Below are 18657 nucleotides of genomic sequence, written 5' to 3' on the forward strand. Positions count from 1 at the left end.
AATAGCTTGGCCGTCCTGGTTAATCCCAACCAGAGTCACATAATCTTGGCAATGGAAGTTCTAACCTATCTCCAAGATGATGTGACTCTAGTTGGGTCATCTAGCCCAGGAAGTCAATAAAACGATAGCTTGGCCGTCCTAGTTAATCCCAACCAGAGTCACATAATCTTAGCAATGGAAGTTCTAACCTATCTCCAAGATGATGTGACTCTAGTTGGGTCATCTAGCCCAGGAAGACAATAAAACAATAGCTTGGCCGTCCTAGTTAATCCCAACCAGAGTCACATAATCTTAGCAATGGAAGTTCTAACCTATCTCCAAGATGATGTGACTCTAGTTGGGTCATCTAGCCCAGGAAGACAATAAAACAATAGCTTGGCCGTCCTAGTTAATCCCAACCAGAGTCACATAATCTTGGCAATGGAAGTTCTAACCTATCTCCAAGATGATGTGACTCTAGTCGGGTCATCTAGCCCAGGAAGTCAATAAAACAATAGCTTGGCTGTCCTGGTTAATCCCAACCAGAGTCACATCATCTTGGCAATGGAAGTTCTAGCCCATTTCCAAGATGATGTGACTCTAGTTGGGTCATCTAGCCCAGGAAGACAATAAAACAATAGCTTGGCTGTCCTGGTTTATCCCAACCAGAGTCACATAATCTTAGCAATGGAAGTTCTAACCCATCTCCAAGATGATGTGACTCTAGTTGGGTCATCTAGCCCAGGAAGTCAATAAAACAATAGCTTGGCTGTCCTGGTAAATCCCAACCAGAGTCACATAATCTTGGCAATGGAAGTTCTAACCCATCTCCAAGATGATGTGACTCTAGTTGGGTCATCTAGCCCAGGAAGTCAATAAAACAATAGCTTGGCCGTCCTAGTTAATCCCAACCAGAGTCACATAATCTTAGCAATGGAAGTTCTAACCTATCTCCAAGATGATGTGACTCTAGTTGGGTCATCTAGCCCAGGAAGTCAATAAAACGATAGCTTGGCCGTCCTAGTTAATCCCAACCAGAGTCACATAATCTTAGCAATGGAAGTTCTAACCTATCTCCAAGATGATGTGACTCTAGTTGGGTCATCTAGCCCAGGAAGACAATAAAACAATAGCTTGGCCGTCCTAGTTAATCCCAACCAGAGTCACATAATCTTAGCAATGGAAGTTCTAACCTATCTCCAAGATGATGTGACTCTAGTTGGGTCATCTAGCCCAGGAAGACAATAAAACAATAGCTTGGCCGTCCTAGTTAATCCCAACCAGAGTCACATAATCTTAGCAATGGAAGTTCTAACCTATCTCCAAGATGATGTGACTCTAGTTGGGTCATCTAGCCCAGGAAGTCAATAAAACAATAGCTTGGCCGTCCTAGTTAATCCCAACCAGAGTCACATAATCTTAGCAATGGAAGTTCTAACCTATCTCCAAGATGATGTGACTCTAGTTGGGTCATCTAGGCCAGGAAGTCAATAAAACAATAGCTTGGCCGTCCTGGTTAATCCCAACCAGAGTCACATAATCTTGGCAATGGAAGTTCTAACCTATCTCCAAGATGATGTGACTCTAGTTGGGTCATCTAGCCCAGGAAGTCAATAAAACAATAGCTTGGCTGTCCTGGTTAATCCCAACCAGAGTCACATCATCTTGGCAATGGAAGTTCTAGCCCATTTCCAAGATGATGTGACTCTAGTTGGGTCATCTAGCCCAGGAAGACAATAAAACAATAGCTTGGCTGTCCTGGTTTATCCCAACCAGAGTCACATAATCTTAGCAATGGAAGTTCTAACCCATCTCCAAGATGATGTGACTCTAGTTGGGTCATCTAGCCCAGGAAGTCAATAAAACAATAGCTTGGCTGTCCTGGTAAATCCCAACCAGAGTCACATAATCTTGGCAATGGAAGTTCTAACCCATCTCCAAGATGATGTGACTCTAGTTGGGTCATCTAGCCCAGGAAGTCAATAAAACAATAGCTTGGCCGTCCTAGTTAATCCCAACCAGAGTCACATAATCTTAGCAATGGAAGTTCTAACCTATCTCCAAGATGATGTGACTCTAGTTGGGTCATCTAGCCCAGGAAGACAATAAAACAATAGCTTGGCCGTCCTAGTTAATCCCAACCAGAGTCACATAATCTTGGCAATGGAAGTTCTAACCTATCTCCAAGATGATGTGACTCTAGTTGGGTCATCTAGCCCAGGAAGACAATAAAACAATAGCTTGGCCGTCCTAGTTAATCCCAACCAGAGTCACATAATCTTGGCAATGGAAGTTCTAACCCATCTCCAAGATGATGTGACTCTAGTTGGGTCATCTAGCCCAGGAAGTCAATAAAACAATAGCTTGGCCGTCCTAGTTAATCCCAACCAGAGTCACATAATCTTAGCAATGGAAGTTCTAACCTATCTCCAAGATGATGTGACTCTAGTTGGGTCATCTAGCCCAGGAAGACAATAAAACAATAGCTTGGCCGTCCTAGTTAATCCCAACCAGAGTCACATAATCTTGGCAATGGAAGTTCTAACCTATCTCCAAGATGATGTGACTCTAGTCGGGTCATCTAGCCCAGGAAGTCAATAAAACAATAGCTTGGCTGTCCTGGTTAATCCCAACCAGAGTCACATCATCTTGGCAATGGAAGTTCTAGCCCATTTCCAAGATGATGTGACTCTAGTTGGGTCATCTAGCCCAGGAAGACAATAAAACAATAGCTTGGCTGTCCTGGTTTATCCCAACCAGAGTCACATAATCTTAGCAATGGAAGTTCTAACCCATCTCCAAGATGATGTGACTCTAGTTGGGTCATCTAGCCCAGGAAGTCAATAAAACAATAGCTTGGCTGTCCTGGTAAATCCCAACCAGAGTCACATAATCTTGGCAATGGAAGTTCTAACCCATCTCCAAGATGATGTGACTCTAGTTGGGTCATCTAGCCCAGGAAGTCAATAAAACAATAGCTTGGCCGTCCTAGTTAATCCCAACCAGAGTCACATAATCTTAGCAATGGAAGTTCTAACCTATCTCCAAGATGATGTGACTCTAGTTGGGTCATCTAGCCCAGGAAGTCAATAAAACGATAGCTTGGCCGTCCTAGTTAATCCCAACCAGAGTCACATAATCTTAGCAATGGAAGTTCTAACCTATCTCCAAGATGATGTGACTCTAGTTGGGTCATCTAGCCCAGGAAGACAATAAAACAATAGCTTGGCCGTCCTAGTTAATCCCAACCAGAGTCACATAATCTTAGCAATGGAAGTTCTAACCTATCTCCAAGATGATGTGACTCTAGTTGGGTCATCTAGCCCAGGAAGACAATAAAACAATAGCTTGGCCGTCCTAGTTAATCCCAACCAGAGTCACATAATCTTAGCAATGGAAGTTCTAACCTATCTCCAAGATGATGTGACTCTAGTTGGGTCATCTAGCCCAGGAAGTCAATAAAACAATAGCTTGGCCGTCCTAGTTAATCCCAACCAGAGTCACATAATCTTAGCAATGGAAGTTCTAACCTATCTCCAAGATGATGTGACTCTAGTTGGGTCATCTAGCCCAGGAAGACAATAAAACAATAGCTTGGCCGTCCTAGTTAATCCCAACCAGAGTCACATAATCTTAGCAATGGAAGTTCTAACCTATCTCCAAGATGATGTGACTCTAGTTGGGTCATCTAGCCCAGGAAGACAATAAAACAATAGCTTGGCCGTCCTAGTTAATCCCAACCAGAGTCACATAATCTTAGCAATGGAAGTTCTAACCTATCTCCAAGATGATGTGACTCTAGTTGGGTCATCTAGCCCAGGAAGTCAATAAAACAATAGCTTGGCCGTCCTAGTTAATCCCAACCAGAGTCACATAATCTTAGCAATGGAAGTTCTAACCTATCTCCAAGATGATGTGACTCTAGTTGGGTCATCTAGCCCAGGAAGACAATAAAACAATAGCTTGGCCGTCCTAGTTAATCCCAACCAGAGTCACATAATCTTAGCAATGGAAGTTCTAACCTATCTCCAAGATGATGTGACTCTAGTCGGGTCATCTAGCCCAGGAAGTCAATAAAACAATAGCTTGGCCGTCCTAGTTAATCCCAACCAGAGTCACATAATCTTAGCAATGGAAGTTCTAACCTATCTCCAAGATGATGTGACTCTAGTTGGGTTATCTAGCCCAGGAAGACAATAAAACAATAGCTTGGCTGTGCTGGATAATCCCAACCAGAGTCACATCATCTTAGCAATGGAAGTTGTAACCTATCTCCAAGATGATGTGACTCTAGTTGGGTCATCTAGCCCAGGAAGTCAATAAAACGATAGCTTGACTATCTTGGTTAATCCCAACCAGAGTCACATAATCTTGGCAATGGAAGTTCTAACCCATCTCCAAGATGATGTGACTCTAGTTGGGTCATCTAGACCAATCATTCTTGAACTACGACAGCCGGAATGGGAATGGGGTATTTATTATGGTTGGGCAAGCTTTGCACCCCACTCTTGATACTGGACAACCCATCAATGGAATATTCAACAAGTCAACGAGTATATGAATGTAATGTATATCCCACCTTCCACCCTACATGGAACCCTACATGGAACCCATTCAATGACCAATCAGTACTGACCTCGTGAATCTGGGTACTCAGTTTACTGTTGGTTTTGGTGAGGTGATTCACTTTGTCTTCTTCTGCTTGAAGGTCATCCAGTGTTTTCTAAGAAGAGATAAACAACGAGAGAAATGTGTCATGGAAACAAAAGAGTTGGAAAAAATACCCAACACTGGAGTTCCTCAGAACCTTGAGAGAAAAAGGGAAGTACACTAGATAAACTAGAAGAACAGCTTGTACTTCCCCCCAGATTAAAAACATAAATTGAGGAACTTCATTTCCCAAATATATAGTTTGATAGCTGGAATTGAAGATTTGGAATGTGCAAATTTGTTCTGTCCTCCGACACGATTCAATGGTGCATCCTGGTGGAAGCACACCATAGAATCACCTGGAGGACCTAGAACATTCCTCTAGAGCAGGGGTTCTCCAACGTTTTCAGCTGCGGAGCCCTTATTGAAGCAAATGTTTCTCGTGCAACCCCAAAAAATGTTATTATATCATACTAGCCATCCCCTGCCACACGTTGCTGTAGCCCAATCTGTGTATATGTGTTTTGTGTGTGTATATATGTGTTTATGTGAGTGTATGTATTTCTATATATGTGTATATATGTGTGTTTGTGTGTATATATGCGCACCTGTGTATATGTGTGTATATACTTGTGTATTTCTGTGATTATATGTGTACATGTATATTGTGTATATGTGTGTTCTTGTGTATGTGCATATATGAGTGTATATATGTGTGTATATATTTGTGTATATGTGTGTATATGTGTGTTTGTGTGTATATATGTGCCTGTGTGTATATATGTGTGTATAGGCATATATGTGTGTATATATTTATGTATGTGTATATATGTATGTTTGTGTGTATATATGTATGTGTTTACGTGTGTATATACTTGTCTATATCTGTGTTTATATGTGTATATGTATATTGTGTGTGCTTGTGTATATGCATATATGTGTGTATATATGTGTGTATATATTTCTGCATATGTGTATGTATGTGTGTTTGTGAGTATTTATGTGCCTTGTGTATATGTGTGTATACGTGTGTATATACCTGTATTTCTGTGTTTATATGTGTGTATGTATATTGTGTATATGTGTGTGCTTGTGTATATGCATATATGTGTGTATATATTTGTGTGTATGTGTATATATGTGTGTTTGTGTGTATATATATGTGTGTATACGTGTGTATATACATCTGTATTTCTGTGTTTATATGTGTACATGTATATTGTGTATATGTGTGTTTATATTGCTGCATATGTATATGTATATATGTATATTGTGTATATGTGTGTGCTTGTGTACATGCATATATGTGTGTATATATGTGTGTAGGTATGTGTATATGTGTGCAGGTGTATATATATGTGTGTGTATATGTGTATAGTTATGTGTGCTTGCTTATATATATGTATGTGTATGTGTGTGTATGTATATATAGTTTATTTTGGGGGTTTTTTAAAGCCAGTTCTGCTGGTTATTGTGTGTGTGTGTGTTTAGGGGTGATGGACACTTGATGGACTGTTAGGTGTATTTTGTTAAAATTTTGTGTCAATTCATCCAGTGGTTTCCGAGTTATGTTTCTCCCACAAAGGAACATTACATTTATATTATATTACATTATATATTATATTTATTATATATTATATTATATTATATTATATTATATTATATTTATTATATTATATTATATTATATTATATTATATATATAATATATATAATATATACTATATTTATTATATTATATTATATTATATTATATATCAGGCATGGGCCAGGCCAGTGGCAGATGGATGGAGAGTGTTTGTGTGAACTAATTCACACACATGCACACATGTATATGTACTTTACCAAACTCTACCATGTCCAAGGCCACTCAATGGGTTCCCATGGCCAAACAGAGCCCAGTCTTGCTGGGTCTTTCTCACCTGGTGCAACTCTTCCAGCGCCCTCTTCTCCTTCTGGAGTTTGGCGACCGTGTCATCCCGGGCTTGGAGGTCACCGGTCAGGGTGCGGACCCTGTGGTCCAAAGCCTGGAAAAAAGGGAAGCGCATAGAGTCAATCAATAGGCCTATTTTCTCCTAATTCCCTGTGGGATGAACGGGAGGACAACCAAAGGAGTCCATTCTCCTGCCTTGGGACTCTCAAAGGGCAAAATGGGTGACCCATAACCAGTGTTTCCCAACCTGGAAGCAGACAGGCTTTGAAGCTACAAGGGCATTCAGTGCAAATCAAGTTGACCAATTGCCGCTGTTGCATCCCAGATCAAGAAACGAGACCATAAGATTAAATCCACCACACTGGACTGTAGGAAAAACAATCCTTGTTTATTGATGAAAAATTGGTTACAAAAGAAAGGTAAATGCAAAGTCAAAAAGCCACAATAGAAACACAGCAGTCAGTAGAATCTCTGAACTTGAGCAAAATTCCAAAAGCCACAATACAAGAACCAGGAACCTGTTAGCCTCTCGCTAAACATGAACTTGAAAACTAGAAGCCTCTGGGATTACCGGCCATGGAACACAGGAATTCAGCCAAGGCACAGCCACAGTCCCAAACGTTGCTTTATCTCAAGAGACACCCGGCAGGAGGCCCCTTAAACCAAAGAAGATATTCTTTGAAACGCCCCTTGACTTTGAAACCTGGGCCTGTCTCTCCTGTAAACGATTTGACCTTCGTAGAAACTGTGAAACATTTCTGTCTCTAACTATCAGTTCTCTTTGGTCCTCATTAAAAAACCCAAGTGGAGAGATATCACAGCTAGCTTCCAAAACATTTTCCTTCAGCTGTTCAGTTTCACTTTCTTCGCCGCTGACCTCAGCATCAACAACAGATTCCACACTGTCAGGGAGAGCTTGCTCAGTTGGAAAAACTATCAGAGAATCCGGTTCACCCAGATCAGGATCAGGCTGAACCCCAACAGCCGCATTCACACCTGCCTCAAACAGATGAGTACTTTCTCCCACTCTGTGGACATTCCACAGATATATAAACCCCATTTTCTAGTTTCCAACAGACCTCACAACCCCTGAGTATGCCTGCTATAGATGTGGGTGAAAAATTCCCCCAGGCAGGAAGCAGCCAGGCTTTGAAGCTGCAAGGCTATTCAATGCTAATCAAGCTGCCCAATTGTCACATTCACACCTGCCTCAAACAAATGAGTTCTTTCTCCCACTCTGTGGACATTCCACAGATATATAAACCCCACTTAGTTTTCCAACAGACCTCACAACCTCTGAGGATGCCTGCCATAGATGTGGGTGAAAAATTCCCCCAGGCAGAAAGCAGCCAGGGTTTGAAGCTGCAAGGCTATTCAATGCTACTTGAGCTGTCCAATTGTCACATTCACACCTGCCTCAAACAAATGAGTTCATTCTCCTACTCTGTGGACACTCCACAGATATATAAACCCCACTTGCCTAGTTTTCCAACAGACCTTACAACCTCTGAGAATGCCTGCCATAGATGTGGGCGAAACGTCAGGATAGAATGCTTCTAGAACATGGCCAGACACCCTGGAAAACTCACAGCAAACCCAGTGATTCTGGGCATGAAAGTCTTCAACAACACATTTAATTCCTCATTGTTTCCTCCCCGAATACGATTGGTTAGCTTGGCCAACCAAACATTTTCCCAAACATGTTGTCCCAACCTAGAGGACCAACCTAAAGATCAGACTGGCGCGACGTACCTGCTTCTCCTTCTCTGTCTTGGCGAGGGTGGTCTCCAGGCCTTCGAGGTCCCTCTTGAGGTCGCTCAGCTCCCCTTCCAGCTTGCGCTTCTGGGCCCCCAGCGTTGCTGCTGAGCCCTCCTCCTCCTCCAAGCGCTCCTTCATATCTGAGATCTGGCTCTCCAGGTCCATCTTGGACTTCATCATCTGGGTCAAGCGCTCCTCAGCATCCGACAAGTTCTCTTGCTCCTGGAAATGGAAGGGGGAAAAGGGTCAGCACCAACCCAGAATCATAGAGTTGGAAGACACCACATGGGCCATCTAGTCTTGCCATGGAGGAAAAGCACAATCTAAGCATCCCTGATAGGTGGCCATCCAGCCTCTGTTGCAAAGCGTCCAAGGAAGGAGCATCCACCAATCTCCGAGACAGAGAATTCCACTGATGAACAGGAAGTTCTTCCTAACTTCAGCCGTCTCTCCAGGAATTTTGGACTTCAACTCCCACATCTTGCTATGAGGACATCTTGCTATGTCTTCTAGCATAGGCATGGGCCAACTTCAGCCCTCCCTCCAGGTATTTTGGACAATTGGTCCTGTCATTTGAACCCATGGCTCTGAGTCCTAGTTTCCAGGGAAGAGAAAACAAGCCTGTTCCCTCTTCCTTAGGACATCCTTTCACATATCTATACATGGCTATCATCATATCTCCTCTCAACCTTCTCTTCTGCAGGCTAAACCCAGTTCTTTAAGACGCTCCTCAGAGAGATTCATGGTCTCCAGACCTTTGATCATTTCAGTTGCCCTCCTCTGGACACCTTCCAGCTTAGAGTCAATATCTCTTTTGAGTTCTGACCAAAGCAGAAGAGAGAGGCACAATGACTTCGCTCGATCTGGACACTAAACTCCTTTGGATGCAGCCCAAAATCCCATTGGCTTTTTGAGATGCTGCATCACACTCTTGGCTCATATTCCACTTGTTCTCCATGAAGACTCCAAGATCTTTCTCACATGGACTGTTGTTGAATCAGGCATCATCCATTCTGTATCACTGAATATCGTTTCTTCTGCCTAAGTGAAGTATCTTACATTTCTCCTTGTTGACATGCATTTTGTTAGTTTTGGCCATTCAGCTCTCTAACCTGCTGAGGTCATCTTGGATCCTGACCTTCTCTCCTGGAGTATTAGCTCTCCCTCCCAATTTGGTGTCATCTGTAAACTTGATAAAGATGCCTTCTTAAACCTTCATCCAAGTCATTAAGTACTCGGAATGCAACCATATCACTCTTTTACCTATATGACAAAATATGTCCTCTCTTGGAGTGTTTCTAGGCCCTCCAGGGAATTCTATGGAATGCTTCCACCATAAATTGATCATGGAGCCATGCTATGTCTTCTAGCATAGGCATGGGCCAACTTCGGCCCTCCCTCCAGATGTTTTAGACTTCAACTCCCACAATTTCTAACAGATGGTAGGCTGTTAGGAATTGTGGGAGTTGAAGTCCAAAACACCTGGAGGGAGGGCTGAAGTTGGCCCATGACTATGCCTATGCTAGAAGACATAGCAAGATGTTGGCCCATGCCTATGCTAGAAGACATAGCAAGATGCCCTCATAGCAAGTTGTGGGGGTTGAAGTCCAAAACACCTGGAAGGAGGGCCGAAGTTGACCCATGCCTATGCTGGAAAACATAGCAAGATGTTCTCATAGCAAGTTGTGGGAGTTGAAATCCAAAATACCTGGAGGGAGGGCCGAAGTTGTTGCATGCCCATGCCCATGCTAGAAGACATAGCAAGATGTCCTCATAGCAAGATGTGGAAGTTGAAGTCCAAAACACCTGGAGAGAGGGCTGAAGTTGGTCCATGCCCATGTCTATGCTAGAAGACATAGCAAGATGTCCTCATAGCAAGATGTGGGAGTTCAAGTCCAAAATACCTAGAGGGAGGGCCAAAGTTGGCCCATGCCCATGCCCATGCCCATGCTAGAAGACCTAGCAAGTTGGCCCATGCCTATGCTAGAAAACATAGCAAGATGTCCTCATAGCCAAATGTGGGAGCTGAAGTCCAAAATACCTGGAGGGAGGGCTGGTTGGCCCATGCCTATGCTAGAAGACATAGCAAGATGTCCTCATAGCAAGATGTGGGAGTTGAAGTCCAAAACACCTGGAGGGAGGGCTGGTTGGCCCATGCCTATGCTAGAAGACATAGCAAGATGTCCTCATAGCAAGATGTGGGATTTAAAGTCCAAAACACCTGGAGTGAGGGCTGAAGTTGGCCCATGCCCATGCTAGAAGACATAGCATGTTGGCTCATGCTCATGCCTATGCTAGAAAACATAGCAAGATGTCCTTATAGCAAGATGTGGGAGTTGAAGTCCAAAACACCTGGAGGGAGGGCTGGTTGGCTCATGCCTATGCTAGAAGACATAGCAAGATGTCCTCATAGCAAGATGTGGAATTTGAAGTCCAAAACACCTGGAGTGAGGGTCGAAGTTGGCCCATGCCTGTGCTAGAAGACATAGCAAGATGTCCTCTATGAGATGGAGTTATTGTATAGAGACTGTAGCTTGTAAGTCATGGAATTGGAGGGACATAGTGGATTTTCCTACATTACTGTCCCATCTCTGTCTAGACCAGGCGTGGTCAAACTTGAGTCCTCCAGGTGTTTTAGACTTCAACACCTGGAGGGATGAAATTTGGCCATGCCTGGTCTAGATGTTCTCCACCACCATTGGTGGTACTGCAACACAACCACAGCGGTCATCCATTTATCAACTTGCAAAGGGACTCCCATCCAAGATGATACCATGACCTTACTTTTCATGCATCAGAGACAGATGTTCACCTGAAAATGGCTGCCCAACTATATCCCCAAGATCATGGTCAGACTGGAGCATTGCAGCCAATTCCTTGGAGATGTGACACACTCATAGTTTTCCTGTGTCCTCAGAGCTCCAATACATGAGCATTACAACGACCAGGCGCAACACATTTTTGGCAACTCACAGCCTGCAACTGGATGGTCAGGTCGTTCTTCTCCTGGCTGAGGGTGGCCAGCTTTTCTTCCAGCTCTTTGACGCGGTCCACCAGCTCCTGTGTCTTGGACATGGCACTCCTGAGCTCTTCCTCTTTGGCTTTCATCTCGTCCTCTTGGCGGGCGACATTCAGCAAAGGCTTCACCTGTGGGAGGCAGGTAAACAGGTGAGTAACAAGAGGCATCATCCCCGTCACCATGCAGGATGGAGTCAGCCTTTCAAGGCACAGCACCCACAACAATAACAAAATCTAATGATCCTCCGTCCACGCAGAGCGGAAATCCACGTGGAATGGATGGTCCATTCCCTCACCTTGTTGTACAGCTTCCACCAGCCCCAGAACCGCATCTGCAAGAATTTGCGGACGTTCCTCTGGATAAGTATCAAACCCAGCCTGGAATGAAAAGGAAAACGAGTGGTGAAACTCCCACCCAGAGAAACAACCACAATGGTAAGCTGTTATTGTTGTTGTTTGCTTTCTCAAAGGATCGAAGGGCAGGTACTAGATCAAGAGGGAGGACATCCAAAGGGAAATAAGTAATATAGCAAAAGAAAATAACAATGTATTAAGGGAAGCAAAAAGGAAAATGTTACAAAAATGGTACAGAACTCCTGCACAACTTTCACGTTTTGTACCAGGAATAAAGGATAGGTGTTGGCATGGTTGTGAACAAAGAGGGGTGTTTAATCATATGGGCCAATGTGGTCCCAATCTTCCATAAGGGAAAAAAGGATGACCCAAACAACTACCGTCCGGTCAGCCTCACGTCGATACCGGGCAAGATTCTTGAAAAGATTGTTAAGGAAGCGGTCTGCAAACACTTAGAAACAAATGCAGTCATCGCTAATAGTCAACATGGATTTATCAAGAACAAGTCATGCCAGACTAATCTGATCTCTTTCTTCGATAGAGCTACAAGCTGGGTAGATGCGGGGAATGATGCCGTGGATGTAGCGTACCTGGATTTCAGTAAGGCCTTCGACAAGGTCCCCCATGACCTTCTGGCAAGGAAACTAGTCCAATGTGGGCTAGGCAAAACTACGGTGAGGTGGATCTGGAATTGGTTAAGTGGACGAACACAGAGAGTGCTCACTAATGCTTCCTCTTCATCTTGGAAAGAAGTGACGAGCGGAGTGCCGCAGGGTTCTGTCCTGGGCCCGGTCCTGTTCAACATCTTTATTAATGACTTAGATGAAGGGCTAGAAGGCATGATCATCAAGTTTGCAGACGACACCAAATTGGGAGGGAGAGCCAATAGTCCAGAGGACAGGAGCAGAATTCAAAATGATCTTGACAGATTAGAGAGATGGGCCAAAACTAAAAAAATGAAATGCAAAGATACAGAATGGGGGACAATGCCTGGCTCGAGAGCACTACGTGTGAAAAAGATCTTGGAGTCCTCATGGACAACAAGTTAAACATGAGCCAGGAATGTGATGTGGTGGCAAAAAAGCCAATGGGATTTTGGCCTGCATCAAGAGGAGCATAGTGTCTAGATCTAGGGAAGTAATGCTACCCCTCTATTCTGCTTTGGTTAGACCACATCTGGAATATTGTGTCCAATTCTGGGCACCACAATTCAAGAGAGATATTGACAAGCTGGAATGTGTCCAGAGGAGGGCGACTAAAATGATCAAGGGTCTGGAGAACAAGCCCTAGGAGGAGCGGCTTAGGGAACTGGGCATGTTTAGCCTGAAGAAGAGAAGGCTGAGAGGAGATATGATAGCCATGTATAAATATGTGAGAGGAAGCCACAGGGAGGAGGGAGCAAGCTTGTTTTCTGCTTCCTTGGAGACTAGGACGCGGAACAATGGCTTCAAACTACAAGAGAGGAGATTCCATCTGAACATGAGGAAGAACTTCCTGACTGTGAGAGCCGTTCAGCAGTGGAACTCTCTGCCCCGGAGTGTGGTGGAGGCTCCTTCTTTGGAAGCTTTTAAGCAGAGGCTGAATGGCCATCTGTCAGGGGTGATTTGAATGCAACATTCCTGCTTCTTGGCAGAATGGGGTTGGACTGGATGGCCCATGAGGTCTCTTCCAACTCTTTGATTCTATGATTCTATGATTCTATATGGGAATGTGATCAACTGCAAGAATACTCGTAAATGATTGAAGGAGAAATCAATAGAATTGTTAAATTCACCAATAGTAATAGTTAATAGAAATGTAATACATGTATGGATAACAGGAGTGAAGAATATACAAAAGGGAAAATTGGTTGACAAATAAAAAGGGTGTGTACAAATTGTTTTAGTGAGGGGTTGGAAAGATAAATCCCTCTCCAATGCCAGAGATACAGCTTAATGGTGTAACATTAGAAAATGTTGACCATTTCTGCTCCCTTGACAGCCACCTCTCCACCAAAGTCAACATTGACACTGAAATACAACATCGCCTGAGCTCTGCGAGTGCAGCATTCTTCTGAATCAAGCAGAGAGTGTTTGAGGATCATCCGTAGGGAGACCAAGGTGCTTGTTTATAAAGCTGTTGTCCTCCCAACCCTGCTATATGCCTGCGAGATGTGGACTATCTACAGATGTCAACATTGACACTGAAATACAACACCATCCGAGTTCTGCGAGTGCAGCATTCTTCTGAATGAAGCAGAGAGCGTTTGAAGACCAGGACATCCGTAGGGATATCAAGGGGCTTTTTTATAAAGCTATTGCCGTCCCAACCCTGCTATATTCCTGCAAGACGTGGACTGTCTATAGATGCCACATGCAACTCCTGGAACGATTCCACCAGCGTTGCCTCTGGAAAATCCTGCAAATCTCTTGGGAAGACAAGCAGACAAATGTCAGCGTGCTGGAAGAAGAAGCAAAGACCACCAGCATTGAAGCGATGGTCCTCTGCCATCAACTCCGCTGCACTGGCCACATTGTCCGGATGCCCAATCACTGTCTCCCAAAGCAGTTGCTCTATTCCAAACTTAAGAATGGAAAACAGAATGTTGGTGGGCAGGAAGAGAGATTGAAAGATGGGCTCAAAGCCAACCTTAAAAACTGTGGCATAGACACCGAGAACTGGGAAGCCCTGGCTCTTGAGTGCTCCAGTTGGAGGTCAGCTCTGACCAGCAGTGCTGCAGAATTTGAAGAGGCACGAATGGAGGGCAAAAGAGAGAAACGTGCCAAGAGGAAGGCGCACCAAGCCAACCCCAACCGAGACCGCCTTCTGTCTAGAAACCGATGCCCTCACTGCAGGAGAACCTGCGGGTCAAGAATAGGGCTTGACAGACAGCTACAGACCCACCGCCAGGACACTACATTTGGAGGACCATCATCCTCGGACTACGAGAGATCGCCTAAGTAAGTAAGTAAGGAAAGATAAAACAAAATGGACACTGACTAATTGGTATAACTATATAGTTAATATCTTCAATGTGGAAATAACAAATTGCAAATGGAATAATATAGGCAAAATTGAAAAGGTCATCATAACTAAGAGGATGTGGGAACCAGTTAGGAATTATTTAGAGAATGTGCTAAGACGTGGAGTAGAAAAATTAAGACTGAGACTGATAATTCAAATGTAACTTCTGTAGTTTGATGTATAAATCGCATGTACAAGGAGGGGAGGGTGGGAGTGGGGGGAAAAAAACCCAATAAAACAATTAAAAGAAAAGAAGGGCAGGTATTAGATGTGAGCAATGGCACATACTTCCTGTCGAGCATCTTTTTATACTCGATTCTCATCAGGAAGCCCCGGCCGCGACACTGCAGCATCGTCATGATTTTGGCCAACCGTTCGTCTCGCATGTCTTCCAGCTTGGCTAAGACTCCGGCGCGGAAGAAGACCTGAGGGGGAAAAAGGGATCCATGTGGTGTTTGATCGACTGAGAGATAGCAAAACCACTCAGTGGGCCAACTTGGACCCTCCAGGTGCTTTGGACCGCAACTCCCACAATTCCTAACAGCCGGTAGACTGTTAGGAATTGTGGGAGTTGCAGTCCAAAGCACCTGGAGGGTCCAAGTTGGCCCATGCCTGATATATATGCTTCACTAGGATTGAGCTCCCAGTATATTGAATGTATTTGATTCCTGGAGCTATCCAAAGTGCTGAACCAGCTTTGGAGATAAGCTCCAGCACCTTGGATAGCTCCATAAGCATTTACACCAGGCATGGGCAAACTTGGGCCTTCCCTCCAAGTGTTTTGGACTTCAACTCCCACAATTCCTCACATCCTCAGGCCCCTTCTTGAATGCAATATTCCTGCTTCTTGGCAGGGGGTTGGACTGGATGGCCCATGAGGTCTCTTCCAACTCTTTGATTCTATGATTCTATGATTCGTTTTCCCCCTCAGCCAGAGGAAAGGGAAAAGGAAAAGGAAGGGGGCTGAGGCTGTTAGGAATGGTGGAAGTCCAAAACACCTGAAGGGAAGGCCCAAGTTTGCACATCTAGACTGTAGAATGAAAACAGTTTGAGACCACTTCAGCTGGCATGACCCAATGCAATGGAATCCTAGGAGTTCTAGTTTCATCAGGTCTTGAGGGCCTTCTCTGCTAAACAGCGATGATGGCTCACCAAACTATAACACCCAAATCTTCCAGCACACTTCTGGGAGTTTCTGCTATCAACACTGCAGAAGAATAGCAATTTGATGGCACTTTTGATGACTGCCATGCTACATAATTCTGGGATTCTGGAGAAATATTGATCATTAATAATTAATCATTGACAATTGATAATAATTAATAATCGATAATAATTTATAATTGATAATTAGTAATTACTAACTAAAATTAGTAAATGGTAATTCAAAGATTATGGAGAAAGATTGTTAATTGATCACTAATCATTGATAATTGATAATAATTAATGATTGATAATAATAATAATTGATAATTGATAATCAATAATTATCAATTATCAATTATTAATAACTAAACTTAGTAATTAGTAATTCTTGGATTCTGGAGAAGGATTGATCATTGATAATTATTGATTGGATTTCTCCGCCCATGAAGAGGAGATCAACACCTGATAATAATTGATAATAATTGATAATAATTGATAATTAATAATTGAGAATTAGTAATTAATATCTAAAAATTAGTAAATAGTAATTCTGGGATTCTGGAGAAGGATTGATCATTGATCATTGATCATTAATCAATAATTGATAATTGATCATAATTGAGAATAAGTAATTAATAACTAAAATTAGTAAATAGTAATTTTCAGTAATTTTCAGATTCTGGAGAAGGATTGATCATTGATCATTAATCAATAATTGATAATTGATAATAATTGAGAATAAGTAATTAATAACTAAAATTAGTAAATAGTAATTTTTGGATTCTGGAGAAGGATTGATCATTGATAATTAATGATCAGTAATTGATAATTGATAATAATTGATAATTAAGAATAATTGAGAATTATTAATTAATATCTAAAAATTAGTAATTGTGAATTCTGGGATTGATCATTGATCATTAATAATTAATAATTGATAACTGATAATAATTGAGAATTAATAATTCATAACTAAACTTAGTAATTAGTAATTCTGGGATTCTGGAGAAGGATTGGTCATTGATCATAAATCATTAATAATTGATAATTGATAATAATTGAGTATTAGTAGTTAATATCTAAAAATGAGTAAATAGTAATTCTGGTATTCTGGAGAAGGATTGATCATTGATCATTAATACATAATCATTACTAATTGATAACTATAATTGATAATAATTAATAATTTATAATGATTAATAATTAATCATTAAAAGGTAAAGGTTGTCCCCTGACATTAAGTCCAGTCATGTCTGACTCTGGGGTGTGGTGCTCATCTCCATTTCTAAGCTGAAGAGCCAGCGTTGTCCATAGACACCTCCAAGGTCATGTGGCCAGCATGACTGCATTAATCATTAGTTATTAACTATTGATCATTATTAATTATTACTATTAATTAACAATTAAGAATACTCTAGTGCTTCAGGCTAAGAGCAAATCTGAAGTATCTTTCTAAACAACAAACCCACGGATTCCATAGCGTGGAACCTTTGACAGTTGAAGCGGTATCAACCTGCTATAATTCTGTCGTGTGGATACACAACTGACGGAAATCGAATAGGAATCCCAGAAGGATACCTTGGTGTGTCCAATTTTGTATTCATTCTCTCCCAAATCAAGGGTTCCCAGCAGCAGTTCAGAGGCCTTCTTGTTGTCCACAAAGCCCGACGGGATGACATTGGGGTTCAGCACCTGGTACCTGGCGCGGATGAGAGGCAAACAACAGCGTTGGAGGGCTTTCAACAAGCAATAACCACCTTCAGAAATAACCACAGTAAAACTGTGCGACACTGGGTTACGCCTGCCTTCATTTGCTTTCAATACTAATATCAAATCGAGTCATAGCCTTTGCATCTCAATGGAGAGAAAAGTGGAACCTGAGCATCCTCATCAGAGCAACAACTAGCCACTGGGCTTCCTCGGGACTCTCCAGCACATGTTATTTTGAGAAATAAGGGGAGAAAGGCACCTCTGTTTGAATTCTGGGTATTGCAGTCTGTTGGGGAAGCCCTTCCTGCAAATACGGATGCCTTCGAGTACCCCGTTGCAGGCCAGCTGGTGCAGGATCAAGTGGGCGTCCACCACCCCTGAAAAACAACAACAAAACAGAACAACCATCAGCATTTCTCATCTCGCTTTGGCGAAGGCTTTCATGGCCAAAATCATTGGGTTGCTGTGAGTTTTCTGGACCCTCTGTCCATGTTCCAACAGCATTCTCTCCTGATGTTTCACCTGCATCTGTGGCTAATGGCATCTTCAGAGGATGTGTTGGCAGTGAGGCAAGTGGGGTGCATACATTGTCAGGATTTATTGAGGTATTATATGTATTATGTGTATGAGTTTTAAATGCAATTCTTGTGTAAATGTATTGTTGAAGGCTTTCATGGCTGGAATCACTAGGTTCTTGTGGGGTTTTTCGGGCTATAGGGCCATGTTCTAGAGGCATTTCTCCTGACGTTTCGCCTGCATCTATGGCAAGCATCCTCACCTCACTACCTCTGAGGATGCTTGCCATAGATGCAGGCGAAACGTCAGGAGAAATGCCTCTAGAACATGGCCATATAGCCCGAAAAAAACCCCACAAGAACCTAGTAATTCTTGTGTAGCAAATATGGATGCCACTGAGAATGGAAATGCTGTACTGAAATGTTTATGTTGAGGCTGTGATTAAGTGACCTTAAGATAAGCTCTCTTCTGCGGAGAACTTCTAGGGAGTTGCCACTTGGAGCAAGAAAGATTCACAGTGGCAAAGTTCTGTTTTGACTTTCGGTTTTCCTGTCTCTTCCTGTCTGTCGCTTGCTGTAGATGGATGTGTTT

At 42.7% G+C, this 18657-nt stretch overlaps 1 protein-coding gene across 1 annotated transcript in view; it reads right to left on the bottom strand.

Annotated features, from left to right (window-relative positions):
* The window catches only part of LOC132780008 (myosin-16), a 97301-nt gene that overhangs the window by 34350 nt on the left and 44294 nt on the right, over nucleotides 1-18657 (bottom strand). The window contains exons 18-25 of the mRNA XM_067462275.1: nucleotides 17810-17927; nucleotides 17419-17539; nucleotides 14983-15119; nucleotides 11634-11715; nucleotides 11293-11466; nucleotides 8314-8541; nucleotides 6551-6655; nucleotides 4616-4702 (exon numbers count right to left, since the gene is read on the bottom strand). Of these exons, the coding sequence (XP_067318376.1) occupies nucleotides 4616-4702; nucleotides 6551-6655; nucleotides 8314-8541; nucleotides 11293-11466; nucleotides 11634-11715; nucleotides 14983-15119; nucleotides 17419-17539; nucleotides 17810-17927 (1052 nt within the window). The remainder of the gene's footprint in view (nucleotides 1-4615; nucleotides 4703-6550; nucleotides 6656-8313; nucleotides 8542-11292; nucleotides 11467-11633; nucleotides 11716-14982; nucleotides 15120-17418; nucleotides 17540-17809; nucleotides 17928-18657) is intronic.

This window comes from Anolis sagrei, chromosome Y (genome assembly GCF_037176765.1).
Source record: "Anolis sagrei isolate rAnoSag1 chromosome Y, rAnoSag1.mat, whole genome shotgun sequence".
Taxonomy (NCBI): Eukaryota; Metazoa; Chordata; class Lepidosauria; order Squamata; family Dactyloidae; genus Anolis; species Anolis sagrei.